Consider the following 12698-nt stretch of genomic DNA (forward strand, 5'->3'; position numbering starts at 1 on the left):
TGGGGGGGAAGGGGCCACGTCATGGCGCTGCCGGTTTGGGGAGGGTTCCCTACTTTTTGGCTGCTGGATGTTGACTAAAACCTGTCAGAATCCACCCATTTTTCCCCTCCTCCCCATCACCTCAAGGGGAAAGGGGAAGAGGGAGGTTGTCCCAGATTCAATCCCTTCAGATTTTAATTTGTTCCAATCTTTGCGGAGGGAGGCACGTGCAAAGATGAGGTGCAGTTACTGCGATGAGGGCTGCTCACGCCCTCAAATTTACCAATATTCATCCTTTTGACTGGAAAAAACTATCCTGGTCCCAGGCTACAAGGTGCTAGTTCAGCCTTGAATGGGGTTGGGCCGTTGAGTTAAACAAAACCTTCAACTCTAGAAGGGAATGGGCAGCCAAATTTCTCGGCATTGGGGGAACAACAGGATTTTTAGAATAAATGGTGTGGTTTTTTGCTTATCAGGAGGGATCAGGGCTGATCCCAAAGCCTGATCCAGGACAGGGCAGGGAGGGGAGGATACTAACGCCCGGCTAATTCTTAATATTTTTGGCATTTTGATGCAAAAAACCCTGTCCTTTCTTCCTTCTTACGGTCCTGGACGGAGGACAGGGAATGAGACTGGCAGGCCAAAGGGGTGAGAGACAAAAAAAAGGCATCGTATTTGTGTCGAGCAAAGGTTTGCAGCACTGGAAGATTCCTGGCGGGGTATTGCTGCTGTTTTCCTTACGGAGTCAAGCATGGAAATATTCAGTGCACGCAGGGCTAACAGCCTCCTGCCTGCCGGTAGTTGGTTTGTTTGTATAAAACCGCTTTTACTCACATCCCACGAGGAGTTTCGGAGAGATACAAAGCCTCTCAAACCCCCGGAAAATAAAAACCAACCTCAAGAGGATACTGGATAGCAGATTTCCCTACCTGCTCACCCCAAATCCTCGGCTTGGATCGCAGCAACGCAGGTCCTTCGCCGCCTGTAAACACGATCCGCTTAACTGGGATCTTACTGGGAACCAGCGGGGCAGCGCTGCAGGGTTTTGCTTGGACTTTATTGGTTTCTCGCTCCCTAATTCACAGTTTGAACGCCTGCATGACAGAGTAAGGGCTTAGAAAGGAGAGGGGAGAGCTGCGGGGAGGGAGGGGAGAAGGTGGCAAAGGGCTCAGGCCGCATTATCTTTTTGCTCGCACAAAGTACAAGGCATTTGTTTTGGGATAGTATTTCACGTTTTGTTTCTTGTCCATGAGGCCACCGAATATGATTAACTCCCCTCTGCCTTGCACCACTGTGTGTAAACTGGTTTCGGGTGGCCCCACCACCGAACTGCTGTTGAACACTTTCCACTTGACTCGTCCTTTTTCCTTGGTGTCTTTAATGTCCAGCACGTACATCTGCATGGGTTTGCAGTTCATGCTCTGGTATAAAGGCTTCCCCACGTTGAGGGACTGGGGAGGGTGGTGGCCCAGGCGGCGGGCGATGGGAGGTAAGGAATGGCTGTCGCCTTGGGTAGAGCCCGGACGTGCCCCCGAGCCCGTCTCGGCGCCCGGGGACCCCGGGGAAGAGGCCAGGGGAGGGCTCAACGCCGCGGAAGCCGAGGAGCCTTTGGAAGAGAGGGCTTTGACGGCCTCCAAGCTCCTTCGGAGTGCGCCGGGGGAGACAGCTCCCGGGAGGGAGCTGGCGACGTGGGGCGGCGTGTGGATGCCGTTGGTCTGCTCGGGGGGGTTCCTCATGCTCGCGCCGACTGTCCTGCCCTCCACACCGTCCATCTGGCAGATGATGGAAGCTGGTTTCTGTTCCCAGCTCAGGTCGACGGATCCCAAACGCAGGTCTTTCTGCTCTGGCAGCGATCCCCGTCGCGGCGCCAGGGCGAGCCCCACTTTTAGGTCGTAGCCTTCAGCTGCGGAAGGCGTGCTGGGCGATACGACCTGCACGGGGCTGTCCAAGGAGGCACCGCCGGCCGCCGTGGCTCCGGGCGATAAACTCCCACCATTGAGCACAGGGGAACTGTCTCCTCTAGCCGGGGAGAGGCTGCCTTCCCGGGATCCCGAAGGGGTTTGCCGCTGCGCTCTGGGTCGCAAAGTGCCCCAGCGGCCGTTGACGCAGGGAGCCTCGTCCGTGTTCCTGACGGGAGATTGAGAACGGTATTCCCGTGTTTCGGGGACCAGGGCGGGCGGCGTGGCGCTGATGGGAGAAGGGCGAGAGTTCAAGCTGGGACTCAGAGGGGCTCTCCCGCTGGGAGCTTGGCTGAAGACCACAACGCACTGTCCCACCTGGAAGAGAAGAAGGGGAGATAACGGGTTACAAACAAGCAGGATGACCCTTTGCGCCGTATCCGGATAAAAACAGGGGGGCATGGAGCACTCTGGGCAGGCAATAAAGATCAACGGATGCATACGAGAGAGAAGAGACCCCACCACCTCCGTACCCTGCAGGCAGGATGGCACCACAGCTCCGGGGCTCCGTGGTCTTCGTTCTCCACCTTAAGCGGCTGCCACGTCCAGGGGTTCGCGTGCATGTGCAGTAACCAGGCGTCCTTAAAGAGCTGTGAAGAAACGCGTGACAAGATTTAGGAGCCCGGTTTGCTGCCGAGATCATCCCATCAGAGGTAGGAGTGGTGCTTTGCTGCTGCAGACAGAGCAATGGTGACCCAGATCAAGATCTGGCCGCTCAGGAGTGACTACACCCTACTATGGCCATGGACAAATCCCTTCATCTCCATCTTCTACCCCGGTATAACATCAGGGCTAATTCTTCCGAGGTTCAATTAACCTTGGCGAGCTGCTCAGATAGCGCCTGGGGTGCTTTCTTTCTAATTAAAGCAGCTCTAGCAATAGTTAGGCAGCTTCTCTGGAAAATCTACTGCATGGGTGCCCAGATTTGCAGGATAAAATGCCACCCAGGTAAGGCGCACAGTCCCTCCTCTCCCCAGTCCAGCACCCCGGGCTCAGTTACACCAAGACATGTGTACTTCATGCCCACGCTCCCCCCAGGGTACTTACTGCATTGGGACCACCACAGCCACCAAGGATTAAAATGGTTTCGTTGTCTATTACGATCTGGAGGAGACAAAGAACAGCGTTTCAGACCGGGAAGGACGCTTCCGTCCCCGGCGCTTTCAGCAAGGCCTCCCAGTGCAGGCAGAGCCAGGTCCCAGTGCAGGCAGAGCCAGGTTACGGCTTCTCAGCCGCGCAGACACTGCTGAATTTTGTCCGCCCCGGGATGAGGAGCGGAGCTGGGACGGAGAGCCGGTTTTACTGGGCCCGAGGCAAAGCGGGATGCAGGGTTCACCCCACTGCCTTGTCCCAAACAGCTTGCAAACCAGTTCCTCTTACAGAGGAGAGCAATTGCCCTTCCTGAAGCTGAGCCAAACAGCACAGGACTCGACACCCCTCTTCAAATAAGTGAGAAGGTGGAAGGATTGTCTGGGAGGGCACGCGATTGCAGCAATATCTGTTAGATGCCGGTGGTGGGTGAGCTAGTCCCTCAGTCTCCTTTTCCAGTGGAGGGAGAGAAAAAGGCACTTTCAAGCATGACCCACCCAACCTCTTCTGGGTGCCCGGCTAGGCTGAGATGAAGTGCACGCCGGGAACCGTGGACCATCCTCCTGGGGACCACAAAGGGAAGGCAGGGATGCCGGCTGCGACAGGCACACCTGCATCGAGCCGGGTGACTCCCACAAGCTCCCAGCCCCGGGCAGACAATAAAACAGGCGCTGCCAGACCTGTGCTTTGAGCGGGTACAATCCAGAGTTGCTGGAACTGAGAATCAGGAGAGCGGAGCAATCGAAAGGGCCCCAAGCCAAACCAACTTGTGATAACACTTCATTGATCTTAAACGCCACGAGGGATGATCGCTGGGTGAAAACAGCAATTTGTTTTCTAGAAATGCTCATTAGAGTTCTGAGTCATGTGTAAGACAGGGCACGGTACCTGCCTAAGCGTTAGGGAGATTAAAAGTGCACCCTCACAGAACAGATGGCTCGAGAAAACAAGGGCCCGTCGGGCAAAGGCTGCAAAGATAACTTGGAAATCGGGTGCTAGCTTTCAGGTGACCTGCAGAGAGCTGCCTGGAAGCTGGAAATTAAGCCGCATCTGGTTTACCTTTGGCAGCGTGTGTTGGTGCTGAGCTAGTGAAGGAAAGCTCACCTGAGACTGGCCACCTCGCGGGTGAGGGCTGGGCCCAGAGATGTTGGGCTTGGACCAAGCCCACTGCTCGAGATCCAGCACCCAGACATCGTTGCTCCTGAAAGGATGAGACAACAAGCATTGACAGTACAACCAGGCCCTCTGGGTGTCTGAAACATGGGCTCAGGGCAGAGTTTTATGGCAGAATTGGGTTTTCTGCAGGCTGGAGCCTTGAGGGGATTTGCTGTGAGATATGCAAGGTGTACTAAGGCAGCCCGCAGACCCCAAAACCCTGCAGAGGTTTCCTTCTGAAACATTATGAGCTACCCAGGGACCACCACAACACACTCCTTGCTCGCAGGAGCGTTTCTCAGACACCCTCGCCCCAGACTTACATTTGCCGAGATCCTAGCGAACCCCCAAAGACGATCATTTTGTCTTCGATGACACAGGAGGAGTGTCCTGCCATGGGAGGGGGGCCGTGGGTGGTCACGATGCAGTTCCACCTGGAGAAGGAGAAAGATGTTCACCAGCGGGTCGGAAAGGAAAGCGCCGGGTGAACGGCAAAAAGAAAAATCCCAGGGGCCGGCAAAGTCCTCAAGAAGACGTTACAGAGGAAAACCTCAGGGAAAACCTCCAAAGATCCAAATAATAGCAAAACTAATTAGAAATACTAATGTGCTAAACATTTTTAAAGCATGACAAAGTCACAAGGCCAAGTTGGAAATATCGCCCCTTTCAATTAAGTTCACCCTGAATTATTTCCAACGCGCTTTAATTACAGCTTTCTAACGACACTGCCCAGCAGTGCATTGGATAATTGACACTTTTGATGATGAAAACTTCTCAATGAAAGAGAAGCAGGAACCATTGCCGCTTTGATACAGCACTCATTCCTTTCTCACACACAAGCATCAGTGAGAAAGCCTGGTCTAAAACCAGCTGAACCGTGTTTTAAAGGGGAAAGGAAAATTCCTGCCATCTCTGCGGTCACTGCTGGATGCTTTATTAGGAGTCCAGGAGCTGTCAAGGCAGAAAGCCTACTAAAATGGTGCAGATACCAGCTTTATCACCTCTCCCTTGGAGGGATACAGGAGCTTTGAGTTTTGGACCATCGCTAAAAGCAGCACCTCCAGGAGTTAAGGCTTTATCTGCCCCTTTCCTCAGAAAGGCTTCACCGTCTTGCAGCCAAATCGATTACGCATGTAAAACGTTCGCATCCAGATTTCTCTGGCTGGATGGGAACGGTCGGGGAGTCTGGCGTATCTTAGGTACGATTTGAGAGCTGTATGGAAGCAACCACCACCCAAGAGGTGCCAGACAGCAGCGTGCCCACATCTCCAGCGTGCTCTGGTATTTTTTGTTGGTGTGTTTTTTTTTTTTTTTATTTCAGTCAGAGCACCACACACTGGGATTAGATGCACTGAGGAAACCAAGCTTCCCTATGAACCTGTCCCAGGCGGGCTCGGAGAGACACCCTCCAGCATTCCTCCAGCTGCATTACAGACACATTTTTACAGGATCAAAGCTTGGGCTTCGAATCCAGATGTGCTCTTACCAATTTTTGGAGGGTGAGTATGTATGGATCTCATCAAAGAACCTCTCTGGCTGGTGCAGAGGGTAAGGGCTTGGCCGTGTCCACCCACCGAAAAGCACAAGCAGGTCCTTGTAGACCACCAGTGTGGCCCCAGCCTTGGGCGACGGGTACGAACCTGGGCAGGGATAGAGAAGGGGAAGGTTAGAAAACCACACTTGAACACAGCCACCAAACTCTGCATCAGTTTTACTGAAGTGCGACAACACGGAGATTCCACCTTTAAAAAAAAAAAAAAACAAACAAAAAGGGCAGAAAAGAAGGCAAAATTAGAGTTGGGAGCCTGGGAAGAAAAACTACTGCCAATTTGTGTCATTGTAATTAGTAGGAGCCTGAAAGCACATCTCATGTATGGCAAAACATCTGTCACTCACTGGCAGGAAATTGCTAGCTTTCTAATGTAACCCTTGAAATTATTGCTTTAGCGCTGAATAAAAGCAATAATTACTTCCAAATACCTAGTAACTTCTCCCCAAGGAAGGAGGGAGAAGGAATACCAATTCTAGCGCATCCAGCGTTGCTCGTGGCAGATTGCTTGGGTACTCACACGCCGGACCCCATTTTTTGCAAAGCGGCACGATTAAAACCCTGAATGCTTTGCTGCGTGAATCAACGGTCTGAGTCTGCAGAACAAAGTGCTCCTCGAAAGATTATTAAGAGACTTTTTGCTTGGCTTGTTTGAGGTTCAAGAGGCTCCGCAGGGGCCAGGGACCTCCCGAGCAGGACCTGCACAAGCAAGACGATGCGACCTCTTGGGCTCGGTGCTGTTGTGATTTGCCGTGCTCAAGAAATTGCTGTACAGCTCGAAGGTTTTCCTGCAGCGCAGCAAAGCGTCGAGCTCACCTCTCAACCTACTGCTGCTCCGTTACGACCCCGCTGCCTGCAGTCCGTGCCCTGGCCACCGCATTGCTCCTTAGCGGGCTCAGAAGAAGAGTAACTTCAATGCAAAGAGCCCCTTTGGGAGGGCAGCTATCAAAGGATGGGATCCCTTTGAATTTATGTCACAAAATCAGCCACGGTCCGCTGCAAAAATACAAACCCTGCCTGCTCCAGCAGCCAGAGGTGCTGTGTCACTACCTCGCTGACGTGTTCGGCGCCGAATTGCTTCCCAGGAAAAGCTAAAGCCTCTCCAGCCACAGCTGACGCATCTGAGCATCCTCCTTCTCACGGCCGTCACCGGCACCGAGCAGATTCCTCCACCTCTGCAGTCATGCTTTCAAAATAATCCTAAATACATCACCCCAAAAAAACGGATGTGCGTGCCCGGCTGCGGGAACCGGGGGCAGCTCGAGGGCAAGGCTGCGCACGTGGCCGCAGCAGCACTGTCACCCTCTCCAAAAAGGCTGCGAGACCAAACCGACCTCTCTCCTCCAATGTCCTAATAGGACTTTGAGAAACATTTTTAGCAGGTAATGACACGCAGAACAGAGACTATTTTTAAAAGAAACCAGAGCAGCTATTTTAAGATGCTGCAACCGAGAAAAGCAATTCAATTGCGATGGGTTCCAGGTGGTGGGTGGTAAGAGCCCAGCCAGAAAGCAACCCCCGGCCAGACGCAGAGGAGGTGGCCGCAGGGTCCCTGAGCCTTTTTGCAGGGACAAAGCACATTTTGCTGCTGCTCTCAGGTATACAGCTATAGGAGAAAAGGAGAATAAAACTGTGCAGGAAACAATTCTTGTGCTGGGGCACATATATAGCGTGGGCAGAGCTATACCCAAGGTCTCCTTAAAGACGAGAGTACCAGAAGAGGGTCACATTTGGTTACTCTTTGTTCCCAAATTCCAGTTTTCCTGGCTCATTCTGTGGCTGTGTGCAATTCAGTAATCCGCACCAGCAGGTTTCCAGCCTAAATATTTCCCCAGCAGAGCATAAAGTTGCTCTCCCAAGCTCGGCGTCGCAAACTAGACTGCTAGAAACATTTCTACCTGACTTGCGAGAATCAGCTGGCTGGCTTCTCCACTGAGGAGACCACAGGGCAGCATGGTGCTGGGTTTAAATTGGGTTATTTTTAGACAAAAAGGGTTAGCTAGTCATCCCAGGATGGAGAAACAGGTCAGTACTTCGCTCAGAAAGGTCTGGGATGGTGCGGTGAGAAAAGCCACCCTCCTACTGCTGTAACCTGAAGGTCAACCCCAGCCTCAGACACCGAGATGGTTCCCAAATGAGTCAACAACATGTAAACAGCCCAGGGCAGAGGCTAGCCCCGTTTTTTCAGGAAGCTTTGCCTGTTATTGGATGTTGTACGGGTGTAAATGAGTGGAGTTTCATTCTGCAATGCAGGAAAAATTTGAATTTTACAAGTCAAAGGAAGAGTTGGCCTCGCAAAGCCTCTCCAACCAGACGGGATATCTACAGAAGCTCTCCGCAAAAGAGACGCACCATCAAGCTTGTCGTACCGGAGAGGGCTCCGGCGATCTTGTGTTTGAGTAGAAACACATGGACAAAGAGCGACTGAAACCTGGAGAATTAATACCGCTTCTCTCTAAAGCGGGGGAGAGCTGCTGCGTGCTGCTGCCACCGTCCCGGGAAGGGCAGGAGGATCTGGAGGGAAGACGGAGCAACGCCTGCCCTGCCCAGGAGAAGGGGGAAGGCGACCGGCAGCCTTTGTGACTTCAGGTCTCAAGTATGCGGAGGAGCGCGCGGACGGCAGCGGGGACATCAAAGGGACACGGCTCAATTATGTGGGGCCCCGTAACAACCTGCTCAAAGTCCGAGCTCTTTAGAGGATGTGCCGGGCGGCCTTTCAAAGACTCGCAGGAACGTACTTGACGCGGGAGGGCTTCTTCCTCTCCGGGATTACGCTTGCAAATGAAACGGCTTCTGTTCCTCGGCACAGACTGAAGCGCCTGCAGAAGAACATCGTTAGCTAATTGCACTGGTTTCAACTGCTCCCTTGGTCAGAGCGCAGAGAGGACTCTTCCTGGCTGGGTTTCCAAGCTCCACACCCTGATAACGCCATCCAGCCCGATATCAGATTATCTTTCCTTGGGGATAAAAATTCAAGCATGCGGAGAGTGTAGCACAATTAACTACTCCTAAACATAGAAGGCAACATCTCTTTACAGCTGACGCTGTTTATTCAGTCAGGTTGAGTAGCTAAAAGCCGGTCCGAGCTATTTTTTTCCAGTTGATGGATTTTCCTGGCTTGCAAAGCAGATACATACTTTTCAAAAAACAAACAAACAAAGATCTCCGGCTTCCACGGATGTTTGGAAGAGAAATACCAGCCTCTGATGGCTCCTGACACGAGCTCTGGATGCTATCTGTTTAGGATCTGTCCTTATAAGCATTTTTTAAAGCCCATTTATTCAGCCCTCTAATGCAACCGGAGCAGCACACACAGAGCTCAGCAACCACAAAAGAAAAGCCTGGCTGTAAGGGCATGTGTAACACGAATTTCCAGACCAGCCTTTTACCTACGGCAGGCGCAGCCCCGAGCGACTCCAAAAACGAATACCATGTGGAGCTTGAAATAAAAACAAAGGGTGGGGGGAGAACCACGCGGTGCCCGATTTGATGGGATCACCCAGATGAAAGGATGGGTTCAGATCGATGTCGTTTGGGGAAATATTGTAAAACAGAGGGGCTGGAGCGGAGCTAAGGGTTTGCGCTGTCTTGGAGGGGAAGGTTAAGATATGGAAAGAGTTCTAGGGTGGTGTCAAGGGGATAAATTTGAGGGAATTACAGCAGATTTCTGGAGATAGATGAGAGCTACTAATAACAAGCGGGGGCTGTTATTGCCGGGTCTGATGGATTTCTCAAGCCGCCTTAGCTCCAGAGATGATGCTATTCTCCCTACAGCTCCACTGAGCTGATCACCGTCATCCCCAGCCGATTCCATTTACACGAAAATCACCAGGATAAACAAAAACAGGCCCACAACCGCGTTTCCAATTTCAAAGCTGAGAAATTAAAGCGAGCTCCGTCCAGCAGCCAGTGGATTTCAACGTGCAAGGGAAGCCAAGCTCCCAGGTTCAAAAGCCGCCCGCAATCTGCACACCAAAGGCATAGGAAACCCTCCTGGGGAAGGGCTCGGGGCTAACAGCCACTACCTGCACCAACAAAAAAACCAAACCAAAGAGCAAGGCGATGGTCCTTCCCACCGTGGCCCAAGCCATGCTGGAAACACGGCAGCTGCCTGCCAAAGCCAGCCTCTCCCTGCGAACAAATTACATTTGTTCAACAAATTATGTCCCGTCACAAGGATGCGCTTAATTTGGTGGGTACATTATCAGCAGAGCACATTAAAGAAAAAGCCAGAGGGAGATGCTGAACCTGCACAGTCAAGTAGGAAAAGCAACGTTTGCTGGTGACCAGCACTGGTGTTTCCCAAATGGTTTGTACCTCTGCGAAGTCAGGGCATTTCAGTATAACCCGTCTGCAGAAGAACAAAAAGTTTTGCGGGATTTCAGCCCAAGGAGCTCGTGGTGCTTAGAGAGCGTCAAAAAGAAGTGGTAAAAAGCAAATTCTTTTCAAGAAGAGAAAAAAAATTGACCCAGCTGCCAGATGTCACAGCAGAAATGAGGCCAAAAGAATGGCTTAGGCTTACTCGCTCTGCCTCCGACTTACAAAAGCCCGGTCTCAGACCTTTCACCGCGGGAGGAGCCGGCTGTTCGGTTGCTGTTTTGAACTGTGTACATCTCTGGGGGAGCGGCACGGGAAACGGAGAGCTTGTGCTCTCCCCGACGGCTTTGCAGAGGGTGAAACCGGCTGCGCTGCCTCCGACTGACCGCCAGCAGCCGGCCCGGTGCTCAGTCTGGATTTACGAGCCCAGCTTTTAGGCTGGCAGAGACTTAAAGACGCCAAATCACAGGTCCTAACCTGGAAACCTCATCTGCTCCAGCACCACGATCTACCCCAATCGAGGGATTACCTCAACTACACTCCATCACACAAAAGGTCCATCCCAAACTTGCACGACAGCATGAAATCCCCAAATTTTTCCCCTTTGATGGGAAGGGAAACCAGAGAAGGAAAAAATAATAAATCCCTCTGCTTCCCAGGCCAGCCAGGATTTTTCCGCAGCAGTCTGCAGATTTGCCTGAAAGCTTTTCCCCTGCCAGCAGTTTGTGAGGTTTCACACAGGGAAGACAACAAGCTGGGGAGCAGTGGTCTAGAGGCCGGAATACGGCGTGACCGGCAGAGGATGAGCATCCCGGCAATCCCGGCATTAGCGTCGGATTTGGGAGACGCCAAAGGAGAGCTCCTGTGAGAACAGGGAACATCCCATGGCACGCTGCACTCCAGCTCTTTCCAGACGTCAAACCCCAACATTTAGGACTCGCTGATCAGATGGCTCGGATCCAGCATCTGACATTCACCTGGTTTTACCCCCGAGACGTTCAAAATGGGGCACTGGGATTACAAACATTTTCAAGACTGAAAAGGCTTTGACCAGGTCTGCCTAAACCTTAAAGCTTTTAAGAGCCAGGAAAGTATCACTATCCCTTACCAAAGCCACATGTGATTTAGTGTTCCCTCAAATTTGGCTTAAAAAAATTAAATTCCTTGCTCGGAAGTAGACAGGAATTCAGCTTTGCCAGAGTTTAAAGAAAAATTGAACAAGACCTGATTTGTCTCCCCAAAAAGGAGGCAACCCCTTTGCAGGCACATGCATCTGCTGCCTGCAAAACACCTCTCAGGTAGTGGGGGGAAAAATATCTGTGCACCATCGCAGAGGTTTGTTTTTTGCAAGTTAGGGAGGATATGTAACCAAACCACAGCAGCCCCCCTGATGTTTTTACAGAGAAAAAGCTTCCACTGCGCTCTCAGCATTGAATTTCCACCCTACAATGACACGGGCTCGCGGTACAAGCCCAGTCAAACCCACGGCGTTGAACCAAAGGTCTGGTTTCTTGCAATCTTTACAAGGTGGAGGCAGAAATCCCCGCTGGGGAAAATAAGTCACCTCCAAGCTTTTGCAATGTCACAATCTTTTTTTTTTTTTTTTTTTTTTTTTACCCAGGAAATTCTTACATGCAGCGACTCCGAGCCCGATAAAGCTGTTAAAAAGGAGAGGCAGTGCCCTCTGAACCCTGTGCAACAGGATTACTGAGTCACTCTATGCTAATGCTTGGCAAAAATGTCCTTACACAGCAAGTTGAGCAAACAGCGATGAGATAAGAGTGCCAGAACGCCTCGGGGCTTTGCCCCCTTATCTCTTAATAGCTGCAAACGAGGATCGCTGCAATTCATGCACCTCGATGCTGCAGGAGAGGTTTCATTAGGATCCATCCTGAGCGTTTCTCCCCGGCAGCATCACCCCAAGGTGCCAGCTACTCCTTAGGGTGAGGTCACCCGTACTCCCCTTCGCAATCATCTCACCTCGTTTTGGGAAATGCAAATTTGGCTCTGCGGTAAAGGGTGCCGCCGTTGCAAAAGCTGCTTTTCCCTCTAGGTGGGTGGAATCAAAACGCCAGCCAGTGATCCACCTCTCTCTTTTTTAATACTTGGGTTTCCCCCCCCTCTTAAGTGATACCGTACCCTGCAGACTTTCAAGTGATTTGAGTAACAGTCTGACATCCCACACAAAACAGCTCTGATGCCAATTAAAAGAGCTCAACGCTTGGAGAGAAAGGGTTGATCAACTCCTGCGACTTGTCTTCCCTCCAGGAGGCAAAGAGAGATGGAAATTGCTGTATCAGACTACACAACGCTGTAATAATCGGTTAATTGTAGGGAAGGGACCGAGGTATGTGTGGGTTAACGAAGGAGCGTGCCCCGGCTCTGCTGAGCTCCACACTTTTCGCTCAAGTCACGCTCCCGTTTCGTTTGCCACAGCACAGGGGAGGTGGCAGAGGCACTGCAGACGTCGGAGAACCCCAATGTAAAATTACTGGTGTTTCAGGAAACGGCTGTGTAATTCTGAGAGGTTATAGCTACCACAGGGCTAAAAAAACCTCAAGCATCCTTTAAAGAGCATCTTGTGGGAACAGTCAGAAAAGTCTGCTCGAGTAAGTGCAAAAAGCTCAGCACTGGGAAGAGCGGGGACTCTG

General features: G+C 51.7%; 1 protein-coding gene across 1 annotated transcript in view; it reads right to left on the reverse strand.

The window, feature by feature from the left end:
• Positions 1–1157: 1157 nt before the first annotated feature.
• The window catches only part of FBXO42 (F-box protein 42), a 32554-nt gene continuing 21013 nt past the window's right edge, over positions 1158–12698 (reverse strand). The window contains exons 4-9 of the mRNA XM_010297328.1: positions 5668–5821; positions 4505–4615; positions 4131–4227; positions 2985–3041; positions 2411–2527; positions 1158–2255 (exon numbers count right to left, since the gene is read on the reverse strand). Coding sequence (XP_010295630.1) covers positions 1158–2255; positions 2411–2527; positions 2985–3041; positions 4131–4227; positions 4505–4615; positions 5668–5821 — 1634 coding nt within the window. The remainder of the gene's footprint in view (positions 2256–2410; positions 2528–2984; positions 3042–4130; positions 4228–4504; positions 4616–5667; positions 5822–12698) is intronic.

This window comes from Phaethon lepturus, unplaced genomic scaffold, assembly GCF_000687285.1.
Source record: "Phaethon lepturus isolate BGI_N335 unplaced genomic scaffold, ASM68728v1 scaffold27581, whole genome shotgun sequence".
Lineage (NCBI taxonomy): Eukaryota > Metazoa > Chordata > Aves > Phaethontiformes > Phaethontidae > Phaethon > Phaethon lepturus.